Raw genomic sequence first — 19,479 nt, 5'->3', positions numbered from 1 at the left:
CCTTGGGTTGGGCTTAGCCTCGAACCCAGAGTCTGTTAACAATACAAACTAAATAAACAACAAAAACGCCACCACTCTCTCTCAAGTGAGAGTATACACCGGCTCTCTCTTCGGAGCTAATTCACTAGCGCCTGTCTTTCCACATTCTTGGCGAGTACTGCCTGTCCGCCATGACAGGTGTCCGTCACGGCCCTTCTGGGAAGCTGTGGGTGCCTTCCCGGCGATAGCCCACGACAAAGGGGGGGGAGGGAAAGAATGTTGTCTTCGCGGAAGCGCATAGCGTCGGCTGTGGTACGGCGCGCTCTGGCCCGCTGACAGCTCCCTTGTCCTGGAATGTGCCCGGAAATTGGGGAGGATAAAGCCTGTTTACCCGGGGCGGCGGCGGGTCCGGTTGTTCTGGTCGTCACTCAAAGAGCATGGCTGGGTAATTGATGATGCCGCTGTCACGGGTCTCCGTCTACGCCGCGCCGTCGAACGTGGATCCTCGTAGCACACACGGAATGTCACACTCGCTCACCCTCCAGAAGAATGTTCTCTGAACATTTGAGTCCCTGCAGCTCCCCTTGTCTTTCTGAATCGCCTCGCACAGTGCGTCCGACAAAACACTTTTCGCTGCACTCAACACCACTGCACAACACCATATGTCTCCGCTGTCATAACTGGCGTCTCCAGGGGCAGCACTGATCTTCTTTTACAGATAAACATGAAACTCAGCACCCAAGCCTCTCTTTTCTAGTCCAAACTGGACGAAATAAATTTACCACAGTTATAAAGGAGCTCCCACTTCTAGCACGATCACGGCACAGACAAAAATATAGATAACGAAAGGAAGTAGGGCAGGTTCTGCATGCGCTCCGCATGCTCTCCTGTGAAGGTGTTACTTAATGACAGAAAGGTTTAACTACCAACTCCGATAACTTAACACATAAGCACATAGCAATGTTATGAGCTGTGGCATTACACAATTCTAACCAGTTCAAAACTCCGCTCTGTTTACGCCATTAGTCCGACTTAGCTTTCCGATTTCGCAGCGGATATCGGCCTTCATGAGTCATACTAAGTAAGTCTGTGCCCCTTTGTCTGCTTTGGGACTCGCGAGGGCTCGTGGCAGGAGCCTCTCCTGGCGTTATCTGCGCGGCAACCTCGCGCGCTTCTTCTTCTAGCAATGCATGAAGTAAATCCGGTGGCATTCCGGCCGTCACCTCGGGCGCCTGCCGAACAAATGCAGGAGAGGGCGTTTCTTGCGAACTATCTGCGCGCTCCGCTTCACTTCTGTCCCCATCAAAATCCGCGCTTTCCCTTTCCTCATTTCGTGAATACTGAACCGGTGCCGACTTGAGGCGATTTGCGTGTATCCTTATCAAACGCCGGTTCACGTCTCGGACTCTGAAGTTTACCGGAGAAAGCTTCTCGACAACCTCGCACGGTCCTCTCCACTTCGTCTGGAACTTACGAGCTAGCCCAATCTGCCTTTGGCAGTTTTCAATGTACACGCTGTCCCCCACATTAAACGGCGCGTCTCTAGCACTGCGATCGTGCACCTCCTTCCTGCGCTTCGCCGCTTTCTTTAAGGACTCCTTTGCGATGTCCCTCGCCACTTGCAAGCGCGATTCTAGCTCAACCTTATAGTCGTCCAGTGAAGCGTATGGGACACGACGGGGGCCCTCTGGCACTTCACTAGGCTGGTCCGGGTCTCGGCCGTAGAGAAGAAAGAATGGCGATTCGCCCGTGCTCTCGTGTGCTGCGGAATTGTAGGCAAACATTGCATACGGGAGCCACAAATCCCAGTCCCGCTGGTCGCGCGAAACAAAATGCGACAGGAACCCGGCCACGGTTTGGTTCAGTCGCTCCACCGCGCCGTTGCAAGCTGGATGGTACGGTGTTGTCTGCTTCTTAGCGATCTTAAGCAGCTCGCAAACTCTCCTCATTAGCTGCGACACGAAGTTCGTTCCCCGATCTGTCAAGAGTTGCCTCGGGGGTCCATGTCGGAGCACGATCTGTTCGACAAATGCTCTTGCAACCGTGTCTGCCTTCTGATCTGGGAGTGCTACCGCTTCCGCGTATTTTGAAAGGTGATCGACAAATACTAAAATGTACTTGTTTCCGGAAGTGGTCGTGGGCAATGGGCCCATTATGTCCATACCTGTCCGCTCGAAGGGAGCCGAAACCTCAGGGAACGGCTGAATTGGAGCTGGTCTTCGTCCCTTGGGTGTTTTTCTTTCGAGACAGGAATGACACTTCGCACAGTAGTCTCTAACATCCCGTCGCATGCCACTCCAAAAGTACAAACGCTCCACACGCCTGCGTGTCTTCGCTACGCCAAAATGACCGGCGCATGGCGCATCGTGAAACGCGCGAAGAACCCTTTCTGTCCACGACCGAGGTATGACGACTCTCTCCCAAGCGGTTTTCTCTGGTCTCCCTTTCCTGGTTGGCCTCGTGCGCCGACACAGGGTGCCGTCTTTGCCAATGAAATAACCTAGCTGTTCGGGGTGAGACGGTGCGCCCTCTAAGCTTTCGATTATTCGCTTCAGGTCAGGATCTTTGCACTGCTCTGTGCGTAATTCGGCGGGGTCGACTACGGGGACAAACTCATCTATAGCTGCCACGGCAGCTGTGCGGCTGAGTGCATCAGCATTCAGATGTGTCTTTCCTGACTTGTGCTCAACTTCAAAGCAGTATTCCTACAGGTGTAGATTCCATCTAGCGAGTCGCGAGCTAGGGTCCCTGACACTCATCACCCATTTCAGAGGATGGCAGTCTGTGACTAGCTTGAATTTGCGGCCGTAAAGGTAGCATCTGAAGTGCTTTACTGCCCAGACAACGGCGAGGCACTCCCTTTCCGTAGCTCCGTACTTTTGCTCTGTGGGGCTCAGCTGTCGGCTAGCAAAAGCAACGGGATGTTCTTTGCCCTCGATAACCTGAGATAGCACGGCACCAACTGCGAACTTTGACGCATCTGTGGCCATAACGAAGGGCAAACTAAAATCCGGGTGGCGCAACAGCGGTGCACTCATTAGCTTCCTTTTCAGGGCCCCAAAAGCATTCTCCGCGTTTTCGTCCCAGCGAAAGGCGACATTTTTGGCTGTTAAGGCGGTGAGCGGCTTAGCGAGCTTGGCGAACTCCTCTATGTGCCTTCGGTAGTAACCGATCAGGCCGAGAAACTGCCGGACCTGGCGGACGCTAGTCGGGGATGGAAAATCCGAGACACACCTTAGTTTCTCAGGGTCCGGTCGCACGCCGTCAGCTGAAACAACGTGCCCGAGGTATTTCACCTCGTTTTTGAGGAATTGGCACTTAGAGGGCTTCAGCTTGAGACCCGCTGCTCTTAGTCGCACCAAAACCTGCTCAATATCGCGCAAATGGTTATCAAAACTGTCACTGTATATGATAATGTCATCCATATACACGAAGCACAGCCTCCCCAGAAGACCTGCCAGGATAACATCAGCGGTTCTCTGCCAGACAGCAGGGCTGTTGGCCAGACCCATCGGCATTCTTTTCCATTCATAGTGCCCTGAGGGCGTGTTGAATGCCGTTTTCTCGGCATCTGCCGGATCCATTGCTATCTGCCAGAATCCCACCGCCATGTCCACTACCGTGAAGTACCTGGCAGAGCCCAGCTGAGAAAGCATCTCCTGTATATTGGGGATGGGGTATGGATCGATGCGAGTTACGGCATTTAGTTTGCGGTAGTCCACTACCAATCGATACGAGCCATCTGGCTTTTCCACCAATAGTGCTGGTGCTCCCCAGGGTGACTTTGAGTGTTCGACAATGCCGCGATCAATCAGGTCCTGCACCTGCCGCTCCATCTCCTCACGTTGGGAGTAAGGAATCCTGTACGCACGCTGGTAAACGGGCGATGAAGTGCCGGTTTCTATCTTGTGCTTTATAACGCCACAGCAGCCCAAATCCAGGTTGGACGCGGCGAATACCTCCGAGTAGTCGTTCAGCAAACCAGCCAGAGCCTCCCTCTCCCTGGATTTTACGTGAGAAAGATCGAACGACACCTTTGGAGCAGCCGAAGGACTAGCATGCTCTACAGTTGCGAGTACCGTATCGGTGGGCTCACGTTGCTCTATCGCAAAGGTGAAGAAAGCCAATGTTTTGTTCTTGGGAAGGCTCAGTGGCTGCTGGCTACAGTTAACCACCCGTAGGGGCACTCTGTGGGCGTCATTAACTGTCACGAGGCACGCGGCTGCCTTCAGGCCATTGCTGAGAGAGTCGACCGGCTCAAGCACTCCCACGGCGCCGCTCTCTACATCTGAAGGCACAAACGCGTACAAAATGTGCTCCGACCAAGGAAGGACGACCGCCTCCTCGACCAGCCGGACGGCAACCCGCGAATATACCTTCTCCAATGATCCCACTGTTTGACGGGTGTCAATATCGGTAATGCGAATCTCAGCCCCTCTCCTGTTCAAAAACGGAACTTTTGAGCCGCCCGCATTAACCTCTTCCTCAGAGAATGAGACTACTACCTTCCCTTTTCTCAAAAAATCCTGCCCTAATATACCTGACACTCCGTTTGGCAGAGACACCGTGTCCGGGCATACGTAGCAGGGGTGCTCCAATGCAATTCCGCCGAGAGAGAAGTGTAACCGGTAGAGTCCACTTATGCCAAGAGGATCCCCCGTTATGCCTACAAATTTGGTTGCCATACCACCAGACGCTTCCAACACCTCGCGGTCCCCCTTCCTTCGAAGCGTGTTAAAACTGCTCTCCTTAAGCAATGTCACCTTTGACCCCGTATCTATCAACAATTCCATGCAACAACCATTTAACTTGCAACGCACAACAGGGCATGCCTCGTCGGCCACACAAACTACCACCACCTCATCATCCACTGCTCCCTCCCCACGCTCCTCAGGCTGGGGAGGACTAACTAGTTTTTTGTCTCGGTATCTGGAGCCCCGCTGTAGGCTTGCTTAGGGCGTGTCTCGCCTGCTTCTCTTTGTGGCTCCCCACGGCGCACGTTTTGGCAGAACCTGGCGATGTGTCCGCGACCCTGGCAAGCGAAGCATACGATTTCTTCAAAATCTCGCATACCGCGCCTGTAGCTTGTGGCGGTCTCCGGTTTCCAGCGAATGGGCGCTGTTGAGCGCGCGCTTCAACCTGGCATTCTACCTGCTGAGATAGCAGCTGTTCTAAGCGATCTAACCGCTCTGTCAAGAGAGCAACCTCAGGGTTGAGCACCGCTCTCTCTATGACGCGTACTCTCGCTGCGGCTGTCGTTAACGCCTCATTTTGTTCCTCATCCAATGCGGCCTCTACGGCTTGGTCGAAATTGCTCGGCTTGCGCGAGAGCACGAACCGGCGCACGGGGTCTTGCAGACCAGCCACGAACAAAGCGGTCATTTCCTCTTTAAGTATATCCTCCGCGTATTTCTTCCTTAGCTGGTCTCCTTCCTCCTCCCTGCTTAACGTATCGCGTGCTAGGCGCTGAAGCCGCGACGCAAATGTTCGCACGTCCTCCCCTACCATCTGTCCGGCGTCACGGAACCTCTGTACCCGCACGTGACGTGGTTCAGTGTCGAAATGCTCAAACGCGAGCTTCTTAAATTCCGCAAATGATTTTGTGGATTTTACTTTTTCGTCTCGCCAGGCAAAATCATGAGCAGCTCCTGCCATCTTACACCTCGCCATTCCCAGCATTTGAGCATCGGACCATCCCCCCATTTTCCCAATCTCTTCTAGCATGGAAAAGAAATCGCAGATTGGAACCCCTGTCTTATCTCCCGTAAACGTCGGAATGACGCTTCCTAATGCCAGCATGCTTGCTCCGAGCGACGGCTGTGGAGTGGGAGCTCCCTCAGATACAGTCATTTTTTTTTTCAAGCCCTCCAGTTCCTCAAGCCTCTCAAATGGGGGTAAAAGTCCCACAATCAGTCCCGTGATTCCCTTTTGATTACAATTTTGAAGTCATGAATGTCACCGCATTCAGAGGACATTTGCTTTTGAGACCCCACTTCTGACACCAGTGTGATGACCCCCATAATGCGCAGGTCCACACGGGACGGAGAGGCAAAGAGACACCGTATGGCTCAGTTTAAACAAACAGGTATATTCAATAATTACACATGATTAAGGTTATACATCAGAGGCTGGGGCGTCCGAGCTTACGTGCCGACGACTTCATGGGGGCGATGGAGTGGCTCCGGAGTTGGGCTCGAGCGGTTGCTGGCAGAAGCTGCACGCCGTCGGGCTTCGGCGCTGAAGGCCCTCTTTGCTAACGATGTCGTCCTGAGCGTGTATGCAGTAGAATTTCAATAGTCGTCCGTTTCTTCGAGGATGGTTCACAAACCCTTCCTCTAGTGTCGTTCGGCTTGGAAGATGAACAGGAGGCGAGCTTGTAGATGATGACAGCAGAGCATAATTTTACAACAGAACAAACTTTGCACTACTTTACTCATCGACCGGGCAGGTTAGTGCCTAAGTAGCATCACATTACATGCTAAGCATGGAGCCCCAGCTCAGACTGGACTGCATCCGTTTACATGTGCTTTTAAGCACTTGATTAACAAAGGACTAAGGGCGGTCATTTCCAGTGGCCCGCCCAAAGCATCAATTCTCCAATCCAAAATAACATGCGAGATGGGGACCACCCCTTGGGTTGGGCTTAGCCTCGAACCCAGAGTCTGTTAACAATACAAACTAAATAAACAACAAAAACGCCACCACTCTCTCTCAAGTGAGAGTATACACCGGCTCTCTCTTCGGAGCTAATTCACTAGCGCCTGTCTTTCCACATTCTTGGCGAGTACTGCCTGTCCGCCATGACAGGTGTCCGTCACGGCCCTTCTGGGAAGCTGTGGGTGCCTTCCCGGCGATAGCCCACGACAAAGGGGGGGGAGGGAAAGAATGTTGTCTTCGCGGAAGCGCATAGCGTCGGCTGTGGTACGGCGCGCTCTGGCCCGCTGACAGCTCCCTTGTCCTGGAATGTGCCCGGAAATTGGGGAGGATAAAGCCTGTTTACCCGGGGCGGCGGCGGGTCCGGTTGTTCTGGTCGTCACTCAAAGAGCATGGCTGGGTAATTGATGATGCCGCTGTCACGGGTCTCCATCTACGCCGCGCCGTCGAACGTGGATCCTCGTAGCACACACGGAATGTCACACAGTTCTGTCTAGCAAGAGTTGAAGCACTTGAAAACTAGCTTAAAGAGGGAACACATGTACTTTAACATGTTGGAACCACATCAGAGTGTGCCTGCCCTAGCTCAGATTCACTGGGGGTAGCTGTGATTGCACGATTTCAAAAAAAAGATAAACAACCTACACTGGTGCGCTGTGTGAGAAGAGAAGGCTTGGCCAGAAACCTCTTCTTTCCAATGATCATAACTCAGCTGGCATCGCAATTTTCACTTTACAATTTATGCAGCCCTGTTGACACATGCTGTGGCCTCTGTGCTCTGTAAGCACTTTGTGTAGTCTGTCGTAATGTAAATATCACTTCTATGATACCCAATCAATGCCTTCTGGGCATGAAAACTATACAAAATAAAATAATGGCTGGAAGAGAAACAACTGTTCACTGTTTGTTACATGCCTTTCCTTGCTGCTGCCACACTTAGACTCCATTAGTCTGCGGCCTAGTCAGCGCAGCCCATTGACGTCACTGTCTGCCATGTTCCCACATGTTAAAGGATCTGTTTTTTTCATTTTCATTCCAACTTGTAGTTAACACTGCACTCACTACGTCAAGCTGCTGACTGGTCACGATGCAATGCCTTCTCAAAGCATTGCGATACGTCACTAGGTAGCCTGGCTCAGGATAGGGTTAAAAGGGCTCTGAAAAGAAATTTCAATAAACTTGCGATATGCCTGGGATTAAAGGATGCTCCTTCATAAATGTCCTCCAGCAAGAATGTTTTGAATGCGCTCCTTGGAAGCTGAGTTACGTGTAGCTGAAATTTGAATTTTAGTGTTTTCTCATCACTTTTCGCACGCTCCAAGGTCGATGCTGCTCTACCGACTGCACTTGCTCGGTCGCAACACTGGCTGCCGAGACGTGCAGGAATTCCCCGGGGAGGGGGGCACAGCTTCTTGACTGGCCAGAGTGACGCGGCTGACTGGTCACAGCCATGGTAGTTGTGTGAAGTTTGAAAGAATGCAACTAACAGCCATCTCTGAACGAACTTACGCAGAGGCGTCAAACGGAGGAGGGCGCAAGCATGAAAAAGTTGCCGGAAAGGGCTTGCCAACTTTTCCGCACAATTACGGGTCCTCTGCTGCGTATACAGTGGAATCTCGTTGATACGATTTTCACGGGCACCGAAAATAAAAACGTATTATCTGAAAATCGTCTTATTCAAAACAGGCTCCAAAAGATCGCGAATTATACTTGGCACAGAACTTGCTTTTATTAAAGCACTTTAAAATAATCTGTCACTTTGCGCTGCACTTTTTGTTTTTCAATGTTCTGCAGCAAGCTTTTTTGGAACTCGTAGAAACGAGTAGAAGTTTCATCACTGAGCTCCCCAGACACGATAAAGCCACGAAGCGCGTCCAAAGCTTCGAGTGCACCGTCAGTATTAAATGGCCGACGATCGCCACTCCAATCTCCAGCGTCCTGGTTGTCATTGTCGTCGCTCTCCTCTTCAGCGGTAACATCTGCTATGATGTCTTGGACAGTGCATAATTTGCATGTCGCCAGTTGGTCGACCGCAAATACAAACTCTTCTGGAGACACGTTGCCGCTGCGGTCACCCCAGTTCGGGATGGTAATCTCTGCGCCGTCATCTTCGTTTTCCACCGTATCGCCGGACGCACATAAAAAGCCACACATCTTGAAGCAGTTGGCGATGGTTTCGGGTTTTCCGCGATCCCATGACATCAAGAAGGTCCACCTTCAAGCTGGCATCTTTCCGGTCAATCTTGGCCAAAAAGCGTATGACCAACAAGCTCCTGAAGTGAAATTTGACATGACTCCTGCATCTAGGGGCTGCAAGTGACTGGTGCAGTTGGGCAGCAGGAAGATTGCTTTCACATTTTGCAGCCACGAAGTATTGACAGGGTGCGCGCCACAAATGTTGAGAAATAGAATTCTACGGTTCTCGGCACGCATCCAGGCATCCAGAAGGGCAAGGAACGCTGTGAAAAGGGCTCCAGTCATTCATGCCTTCCTTTTCGCTTTGTAAACGACAGGAAGGCCCGGGTTTTGCGAGAAGCAGCGTGGCTTCCAGAACTTGCCAATGACAGTAGGCTTAAGCTTCTAAGTCCCATCAGCGTTGCAGCACAACAATACGGTAACTCTTTCTTTGCTTTTTTTCCTCCTTGACACGTCTCACCTTTCATGCTGAGACTTTTCTTGGGATGAAGGTTGATGAACAATCCAGCTTCATCTGCGTTGAACAAGTCCCTTGGCTGGTACCAAGAAACCACCTCCAGCAGAGTCGAAAGCCAGTTGGAGACCTGATCTTGGTCGGCAGACTTCCCTTCGCCGAAAACGATTTTATATGACAGGCTATGCCGTGTTTTGAAACGCTGAAGCCACCCGCCCAAAGCTTTAAAATCGTCGATGCCCAGCGAGAGTGCAATCTCATCTGCGCTCTCGCGAACAACAGTCCCGTCCATGTTCATGTCCGCCGCCTTTACTTCTCTGAACCATGCCAGTGGCATTTCTTCCATCTTGCCATGCTGGGCGCCCCTTGTTTGTTTCATGCCGGCGCCGAAGACTTGTATGTTCTTCCGAATTTCCTCTCGCTTACCGACGATCGTGTTCAGTGTGGAGAGAGGCAAACAAAGTTTGCATGCCAGGTCCACACGTTTCTTCTGCGGATTTTAGTTGACTTTTGCCGAGGATGTCGAGGTTTTCTTTCAGCGATAACACTTTCTGCTTCCTGGACATGGTGAAGCACATGGGTGAAACGCGGTACCAAAGCAGAAGAAACAACAAGCGTGAACAAGTGCAAGCAGAACACTTAGAACACCAAAATGGCAAAAAGAAATGGCAAGCATAAAGCCGACAAAGCCTAAAGCGCATCGTCAATGCATGTGCCAATCACTACTTCTTGGTAACGTGATTTTAACGTGAGTACTATGTCTTATGATAGATGGTGCTGAAAACCGCCGGTGCACTTCGATGCGTTTGGTGCGCGAGCTTGCGAACATTGCTCCCAGAGGCCACCACACTGCTGCAGGCACTTTGCTGGGGCACGGCTGGACTCGAGCCGAGCCAGGCCAAACCTTGAGCATACAAAGCTTGCGTCGCCGCTCACTGTTTCTACAGTCCGACCGTACCTGGGGTTTCGCTCGATGCGATAATTTTAGTAACTCTGCCCACCCGCTGCAAAGGACTGGCCCTGCATCAGTGAAGCGATGTGGTTCTTACATGTATCTAGCAAAGGTCATGTCCAACATTGAAAATCGGCCACGAGTGGTAGGAGAGTTACGACTACTGCAGCTACTGTCGGATCCCGCGAGGACACTTTTGCCGCCTGGCGTGAAAATCGAAACCGCGCGATATTTACAGACGTTTCCGAGATCGTATTATCCAAACCCAAGTGGAAATATGTTCGTATTAGCCGTACAAAAATGCATTACCCCTATAAGGCATCGGCCGGGAAGGAAAAAAAATTATGCCGAAAAACGTATTTAGCGGAATCGTATCAACGAGATTTCAGTACATAATACGCTTCAGGTGCGAGCATTAAAAGTCGTCAGAAAGGGCTCGCCAACTTTTTCACACAATTATGGGTCCTCTGCTGCATGTATAATACGCTTCTATTTGACTCAGGTGTTCATGAAAACACAATGTAGTGATTCATCGAGTTTACCGTGTTTAAACGATTGTAAGTCGACTTGAATGTAAGTCGACCCCCCCACATCACATTTCTGGAGAAAAAAAAACTTGGAGGTCGTTTACGCTTGGCCTTTATTAATAGAACACGACAGCACTATCCTGCGACCTCCGCTTATCGCCAGCCGCTATTGACTGCCGCGCATGGGAGTGCCCGAGGGCACATTCCAAAAACGAAAATGTATTAGTCACTGGACTACTCATCCACACTTGTGCCATCGTCCTCACTTGCGCTGCCATCGTGACTGCTGCTGCGGTCCCACAGCTCGTCGTTCTAACATCGTCGTGCAGCGAAATCCCGCATTTCGCAAACAGCCACATCACAACATCGCGTGGAACAGCTGAAAATTTTGCCTCGCTGCAGCTGCCATACCTGTATCAGCCATTGCAAATGTCGAACTTGTGCCCCGGCGTGCAGTTGTTCGTTTCTTCGGCATAAGGACTGACAGCCATCTTGAATGTAGCCGTGAGAGAGTGCCGGTCGCTTACCGGACCCGCAGCACAAATGACAAATGACGAAGCACTACATTAAAAACTAGTGAAACGTGGCCGGCAGTATAGACAATGTGCCTGAGCCAAAGAGAAACCACGCGTGAGTGGTGTTGGCTCTTCCATCGGCTACCGACACACTCTGGCGCCACTCTAGTTCCCAGTGGGGGTGCCGTCGCGATTGGAACAGCGGCCCTTCCATCAACTATCGACGCTCCCTTGAGCGCCGAGTGCGTAGTTGGAAGTAAACAAAAAAAACTGGTGATTCCTATTTAGAGTAGAACTCGAATGCTTTATCGGGCTGCCGCCACTTATCAGCAAACGCGATCTGCAGCCACGTGTGGGGAGTGCTTATCGACAGCCACCATCGGCCACCTCACGCAGGGTGGGGATGCTGGTTCTGCGCGGCGAGGTGTGTCGCCCTAATCGGTTGCGAGCTACTGTGAGAAGCGATTCTTTAAAAAAAAGTTTCTAAATTATAGGGTTCATGTGGAGCTACAACTACAGATTTGCTGCACTAGAATATGCCCACTGAAATCATTCCAGGGCCCCTATAAGTCGAGGGACATGGGAGAGGCCTTTGTCCTACTGTGGATGCAGTTGAGCTGATGGTAATGATGATGGTGAAATTGGTCTTTTGCTGGAAAACAAATGTCAACAGTGCCAAAAGAAGGCACAGAATCGATCTTTACTGCGAACAAATAATGAATAGAGTTGTCCTCAGTTTCCCTCTGAACTACTGACTGCCTGCAACTTTCATTCTCGCACAGCGACAGTGTCCACTCACCAATGTAGTCGTTTTGACCAAAGAGGGCTCTTCGTTCACACCAGGCATCCTTGGGAGTATAGATGGGCTGTGCCGTGAGCTTCTTTGTCTCCTTGGGCAGCCGCGGCAGGTATCCTGGGAGTCCCAGCAGCGTCAGAATGAGGGAAAAAGAAGAAAATAACAGTCGCAGTCAATTTCAACTAACGCAAAGCCCACTGAGCCTTCAGGAAAACTGGACATGAAAACAACCAGCAGTACATCTGGATACGGACGTGCAGATGAAGAGATGCTAAGGGCGTCTCCTTTGAAATAGGGTGGTGACACGAGCCACCAGGCTCGGCTTTTTATTTTTCGATTTATACTATTTTCGTAAACCAATCTCACAAACTTACAAATGCACTGTATAAAAATTAGCCCTTTTTAAAAAAATTCCACCGATTTTTATGGGTATGTTACCAGGAATTCCTGAAGAAACTGTGTACTCTTACACTGAAAACTTGCACATGCTATCAAACTGGGCCACCTGAGAAATGGTTTATGCCGCAGCCATGCACAAATTATCTTCTGCAAACATTAAAAAACTATTGACACCTAATTTTATTGAGTGTTTTCTTCTTTAAAACGACATGTTAGACATTGGTATACACAGAGTGCCACGTGGTTTTTGCGTACGGCCGCTAAATAATACATAATTGAAATTTCTTCTTTCACGCTGTTTCGGTTCCATCAACTGAACGATGGCTGTGACATGTAGTTGATGTTTAAGTCACGTGTGGTATAAAAAAATGGAATATAAAAAAATGGAAATATGTGCTCATATGTAGTTTTAATTCACTACAGTACTAAACCAGCCTGCTTTAATAGCTAGAATTGCAACACCATGTATCAGCTGTGGATATCAGCTGGAGGTATCAGCTGTTATACTGCCATTTTTCTTTGTGCCTTACGTGACCTAAACATCAACTACACATCACAGACATCGAGCCGCCACGGTGGCTGAGTGGTTATGGCGCTCGGCTGCTGGCCCAAAAGATGCGGGTTCGATCCCGACCGCGGCGGTCGAATTTCGATGGAGGCAAAATTCTAGAGGCCCGTATACTGTGCGATGTCAGTGCACGTTAAAGAACTCCAGGTGGTCGAAATTTCCGGAGCACTTCACTACGGCATCCCTCATAGCCCGAGTCGCTTTGGGATGTTAAACCCCTATTAACCAAACCAAACCAAACATCACAGCCATCGTTCGGTTGATGTAACTGAAACCGAAAGAGCGTCAAGAAGAAACTCAATTATACACTATTTAGCTGTTGTAAGCAAATATCATGAGGGTACTCTGTGTATACAAATATCCAGCGCGTTGTTTGAAAGAAAACACACAAGCAAAAATTTGGCGTCTATAGTCCTTTAACACACAATGTACCATTTCTTCAAAACAAGCTGAAAAGACATTTTACTAGTTCCACTGGCGTAATGCGCAGAGCACTGCATGGCATATTTGTTACTAGACAGTTTTCTTAGTACTTAGTTTTTTTTACTTTGTCCCAGAAGTTTTGTTAATATTCGATGTGCATGTGTTATAATGCCTGCCTTTTCACCTCGACCGCAGTGTACAACATTTTATAGAATGCCATTTCTTTGTAGAGCAGTTTTATTCTTATGTATTTTCTTTTTTTTCCTTTGTAGCACAAATTATGTTGATGAATAGAGTGCATGAATTATATTGTAATAGAGCTTCCAAGGGCAATCGTGATTCCTTCATTATATCTATTACTCCATTATAAACCACTTCATTATAACGAGGTTGGACTGTAGTACCAAGTTTGAACACTGAATTTGTGTGTTTAGGTGCTTGCCCTGCTATTCAAGCCACCAGTCCTCCAACAGTTTCTTATTAGCACCTACGACAGATGCCTTCACATTACCTTTGTTATCCTAAACCACAAGCCCTCGTAGATACCAACTGTGCCTGGCTAAGTATATGGATGCACAGAGGCAAAATACGCCCAACTGTTCCTTCAGATTTTACCGCATAATGCACGAGTTATCATTTTCAGCAAATTTCAATTTTCAGCTTTACATGACGCCTCAAACATCAGGATGGCACCACAGCACGCATGCAGCTAAAAGCAACAGTCGCATTTAAGACCAGCAGAAAGAGGCAACTGGCCATCAAAGGCGATAAAATGGTGCAGCTTCCAAGCCTTCCATATACGTGCGGATGATTTGATCCAAAGCAGCACACCGAAATGCCAAAGGCTTTGAAGTTTCAGACTCCGGCACGACGCACACAGGTTACAGGAAGTACTGGAAGTTCACTCTCGCACTATCTACCGCACAAGCAAGTCGGACATGTGGCATGCAGTTCGAATTTTCTTTAGCTGAACTGTTTAGTAAAACGAACCAATTCCTTTCTTCTTCTTTTACATGAATTATAGCAGGAACAGGCATCAACATGGGGCCCATAATACCCGCAGCTTGGTTGAACGTAACGAGGTCAGCTCCGCGAGTAGGTCAACTTCATGGATTTTGAATAACCATTTTTTTCGGAAGACCTACGTACCTTAAATTAATGTCACAAAGCATTGCACTTTTTCATTATTTTTCATGCAATGGCCTTGTGTGTCAAAAGTATTACAAAATATTCACTTCGACACTTCGATATTATTCGAAGAAAATCACTATTCACGTCGAATTTGCTTCGCGCCAAAAAGCCACTCTTTGCACAAGTGTAGGCAAAAGCCGACACAAAGTTTGCACGAAGGAACATTCAGTTATGAGTAAGGAAGTTGCAGTTATAAGTTTGACGAATGTTGTCTATGACAGCTGAAAAGCTTTCACACCTTTAAAGGGACCAACCCACTGCTAAACGAGGTCAGCTCTGCGAGTAGGTCAACTTCATGGATTTTGAATAGCCATTTTTTTCGGAAGACCTACGTACTTTAAATTAATGTCACAAAGCATTGCACTTTTTCATTATTTTTCATGCAATGGCCTTGTGTGTCAAAAGTATTACAAAATATTCACTTCGACACTTCGATATTATTCGAAGAAAATCACTATTCACGTCGAATTTGCTTCGCGCCAAAAAGCCACTCTTTGCACAAGTGTAGGCAAAAGCCGACACAAAGTTTGCACGAAGGAACATTCAGTTATGAGTAAGGAAGTTGCAGTTATAAGTTTGACGAATGTTGTCTATGACAGCTGAAAAGCTTTCACACTTTTAAAGGGACCAACCCACTGCTAAACGAGGTCAGCTCTGCGAGTAGGTGAACTTCATGGATTTTGAATAGCCATTTTTTTCGGAAGACCTACGTACCTTCAATTAATGTCACAAAGCATTACTTTTTCATTATTTTTCATGCAATGGCCTTGTGTGTCAAAAGTATTACAAAATATTCACTTCGACACTTCGATATTATTCGAAGAAAATCACTATTCACGTCGAATTTGCTTCGCGCCAAAAAGCCACTCTTTGCACAAGCCTAGGCAAAAGCCGACACAAAGTTTGCACGAAGGAACATTCAGTTATGAGTAAGGAAGTTGCAGTCATGAGTTTGACGAATGTTGTCTATGACAGCTGAAAAGCTTTCACACTTTTAAAGGGACCAACCCACTGCTAAACGAGGTCAGCTCTGCGAGTAGGTCAACTTCATGGATTTTGAATAGCCATTTTTTTCGGAAGACCTACGTACCTTCAATTAATGTCACAAAGCATTACTTTTTCATTATTTTTCATGCAATGGCCTTGTGTGTCAAAAGTATTACAAAATATTCACTTCGACACTTCGATATTATTCGAAGAAAATCACTATTCACGTCGAATTTGCTTTGCGCCAAAAAGCCACTCTTCGCACAAGCCTAGGCAAAAGCCGACACAAAGTTTGCACGAAGGAACATTCAGTTATGAGTAAGGAAGTTGCAGTTATGAGTTTGACGAATGTTGTCTATGACAGCTGAAAAGCTTTCACACTTTTTAAGGGACCAACCCACTGCTAAATTCCTTTCCACGTGATTAATCTCAGCAGTGTTACCGGCAGCTAAAAATATCCCTGCAGTCCTTGCAACACTTTTCATCCCTTCTTAACATTCCTACTGGACCAGAGGCAATGTTTTGTCCCTAATTACTGGGAGGTGCTCTAAATTTCCATAGCAAAAGTGGCTAACAGCTGGCACAGCACCCGGCCTTGACGTGATGGCAGCGGGAACAGTGCAACAACAGCGTAGAAGGACAGGCAAAGGTTAGAAAAGGCACAGCAAATGGATAACAATACCCACAGAACAACTCTATTTGGTTTGGACATTTGTCACCATGTGAGCTAACAAGTGGGTGAGTTTACATACTGTGTCCATAACTGTAAAGGGGGCCATGTCAACGCCCCTTTGAATATGATGCAAACTGCAAAAAAAAATAAAGAAACAAAAAAGAAAAGATGTGAGTAGCTGAAAGACTCCAACCTGGGGGATGCAGGGGGCTCTCGTAGCCATAGCGCCGGATGTACTTTTTTCGTTCCCAGAAGCGCACCGACATCTGGATAGGGGTCCGAGCCACCAGCCGCTGAAGAGCCGAGTGCAGTATGGTGCTCATTGCTGCTGCTGTTGCTGCAAAGAGATGGTAAATAATAACCGCTCAATTAATCCAGATGTAGCCAGCTTGATTGTTGCGTCACAAGTTTGGACGGTGCACTATCTAAACCATGACACACCGAACAACAGCATGCACTTGACGGTTCTTTGTGCAGTTTGTCTCTTCCAGTTTTTTCCAGTGCACTGCCTTGCCACGTGGCTTGCTAATACCTTGTCCTCCTGCGTATCGCTTTTTGTACCTGCTCCTGCATTGTCTGTTGACAGGGACAAAAATATCTGTAAGAAAACTCTTGGCGACCCTCGGCGGATTGCTTCAATGTGTTTGGAGCCAAATGTTCGTTATATCCAAGGTTGACACACTAGAGTTCGTTATAAGCCAGGTGGTACATTTAGATTCATTATACCGTGGTCAACACACTAAGTTCGTGACATTTAAAGTTCAGACATGAAAGTTCGTTACATCTGAGGTGGCATGCTTAGGTGCATTATATCTGAGGGCAACACAAAAAACGGTAATGTATCGGAGGTGGTGTATTAAGGTTTGTTATATCCGAAGTAGTATACTAAGTTCATATAGATAGTAAATGAAGATCATTCATAACCCGGTGGAGAGGTGGGCCACCTGGCACTAGCTACTGACAGACGGAGGTCGCCATTTCAGCTTGCACCGGCCCCTCCAATGCTAACGCATTAATAAATAAAAAATACGCAGCTGAAAGGCTGACCCAAGATCAAATCCCTGCAAAAATGCTGGTAAGCATTCATCAGACAGGTTTAAAATGGACATGTAAAAGATGACGTTGAAGTCACCCACCAAAGGTGTTGCGCCACTCTGACAAAACGTAGGCTCATTGGCAGGAGTATGAGCCAGCCTTCTGCAAGTGCTGTTTCACATGAACTATACATTGCACCACACAAGATGCCCTTCAGGTTGAATACATCCAAGCTGTAGTTGCTGTGACTTGGTACAGAACAGAAAGTGTTGCCCTTATTGAGACAGTGCAGAAGAAAGTCACGAAAAATGCAAGCACTATTGGCATCGCATATCCATTTAGAGTGACTGTGAGCCATCAGTCTCATTAATCATTGGCACTCATTAGTGCATCAACCTGTATACCAGGAAAGTGAAACCGCTGCCTCGCTTGGGGCTGTTTACGAAGAGCAGACAACACAAAGTAACACAAGCATACAGTAATACGTGCGCAGTGTCCTAGGTCTGCAAACCTGTTTAGAAGCATCACAACATGACAGCCGCAACTGCCACTATTTATGAACATGCACAATAAAAACAAAAGGCGTAACAATGCATGGAACAAGAAAAGCCACTAAGAGCTCGAGAAGCTTTGCAACAAAACTGTAAGAAGCAAACAGAATTAAACCGCTGGTTCAACTCTTCTGACGCAGTCTTCGCATTGATCTAAAGCCTTCTGATAAAACGCTAAGCTAACGACGAAATGCAGTTAAGTTGCGTGCTAAGGCGAAGGCCGGAGCGACATTCGCCGCAACAGCGACACGCTTTCACATGGCAGGAGCAAGTTAAATTGGGCCAGTGTACAGTACTTTGGGGTCCACACCAAATCGAATGAATTGCACACATGGAATACGCCCATCCATTCACTCCGGCAGGATGACGCCAAGCGCCTGCACTGCTACACGATCACTACATGCGATGCCAACTGCGACGAAACGGGCTACATTTACTCAACTGCTTTGCTCCAGCTGCTAGTTATTAGGCCCCGACATCTAAACAAGAAAAAAAAACTTTCGCTAGGAGCTCGCACGTCAGGTAGTTTGCGAGAAAGAAAAAGGCAATGCCTATTCTGCCGTCAGCCAGGAGTATTCCGTGCCGAAATTCTCAAACAAATGTTCGAGAACAACCGATCGGTCGGAAACGAGCGATTTGTCACTCTCGCCCTGCAGCATTCTTTTTTTTTTTCTCGCCGCTAATCGGGTAATTATCTTTCTTGACTGGGTTATGTTTGTAACTAGTTGTAACTATCCTCTGTGAGTAACCTGTCCATGTCGGCCACAGCGGACGACGCACACATGCGAGTCGAGAACGACACTTGGCACTGAGCAGTGCGCGTACTTGAATGCAGTGGATCCTGCTTGACTTACCTTGTTGCTAATTCCGAGTACTGCAAGTAAAAACTTGGGCGGTAACCAATCGCACCAATAGGTGTATGCCTGATTTATTCTAGTACTGAGCGGCATGCGATCATACGGTGGCTGCCATGTTTGCCGTGCAATTTTCCTCCTTGCTGTTGCTGATGATCGTAGAATTTGAAGTAATTTAAAAAAAGAAGTACTTGTGTAAAAATACTATAAAAGTATTATTTATTTTGTTATTAGTTTTGTATTTATTACAGTACAAATTTTGTGAAGAAAGTAGGGTTTAGATCGTTATTGTAAAAAGTACTTCTGGTTTCGAAATTTTTCTATAGTGAAGTAGACTGTGCAAGGTAAACGAGTAAACGTCGAAAACTTTAATCTTAATTAATAAGCAGGGTTTCCACCATGGATGCATTCGAGCGAGGAGTGCCCAGGTAGCCCAGACGTCAGTGAGCGCACTATTATAGTGACGAAATGATCTACCAGCCGCCCGGACATATTGAGCGCGTACGATCGAGATGCAGAAAACAATGAGGGTACTTCAAACCCTTCAAATGACACAACGTTCAGCACCACTGGAGATTTTGCTATCTTTCTACGTTCAAATTTTCGTCACGAGCACTGAAAGTGGTGCCCATTGAGCGCTGCATTGCCAAGCAACGTCCAAGTCAAGGCATACAACGATGTCTGTTTTGACCCAGATACGCGCACTATCTGTTTGTGGAAGGTTT

The 19,479-nt window shown here is 48.1% G+C and overlaps 1 protein-coding gene across 1 annotated transcript in view; it reads right to left on the bottom strand.

The window, feature by feature from the left end:
- The window catches only part of mRpL51 (mitochondrial ribosomal protein L51), a 33,458-nt gene extending 14,567 nt beyond the window's left edge, over positions 1–18,891 (bottom strand). The window contains exons 1-3 of the mRNA XM_077655125.1: positions 18,755–18,891; positions 16,508–16,651; positions 12,077–12,190 (exon numbers count right to left, since the gene is read on the bottom strand). Coding sequence (XP_077511251.1) covers positions 12,077–12,190; positions 16,508–16,637 — 244 coding nt within the window. The 5' untranslated portion in view covers positions 16,638–16,651; positions 18,755–18,891. The remainder of the gene's footprint in view (positions 1–12,076; positions 12,191–16,507; positions 16,652–18,754) is intronic.
- Positions 18,892–19,479: the final 588 nt, after the last annotated feature.

This window comes from Amblyomma americanum, chromosome 2, assembly GCF_052857255.1.
Source record: "Amblyomma americanum isolate KBUSLIRL-KWMA chromosome 2, ASM5285725v1, whole genome shotgun sequence".
Lineage (NCBI taxonomy): Eukaryota > Metazoa > Arthropoda > Arachnida > Ixodida > Ixodidae > Amblyomma > Amblyomma americanum.
The sequence above is the reverse complement of the archived record's forward strand: the minus strand, read 5'-3'. Positions and strand labels throughout refer to the sequence as shown.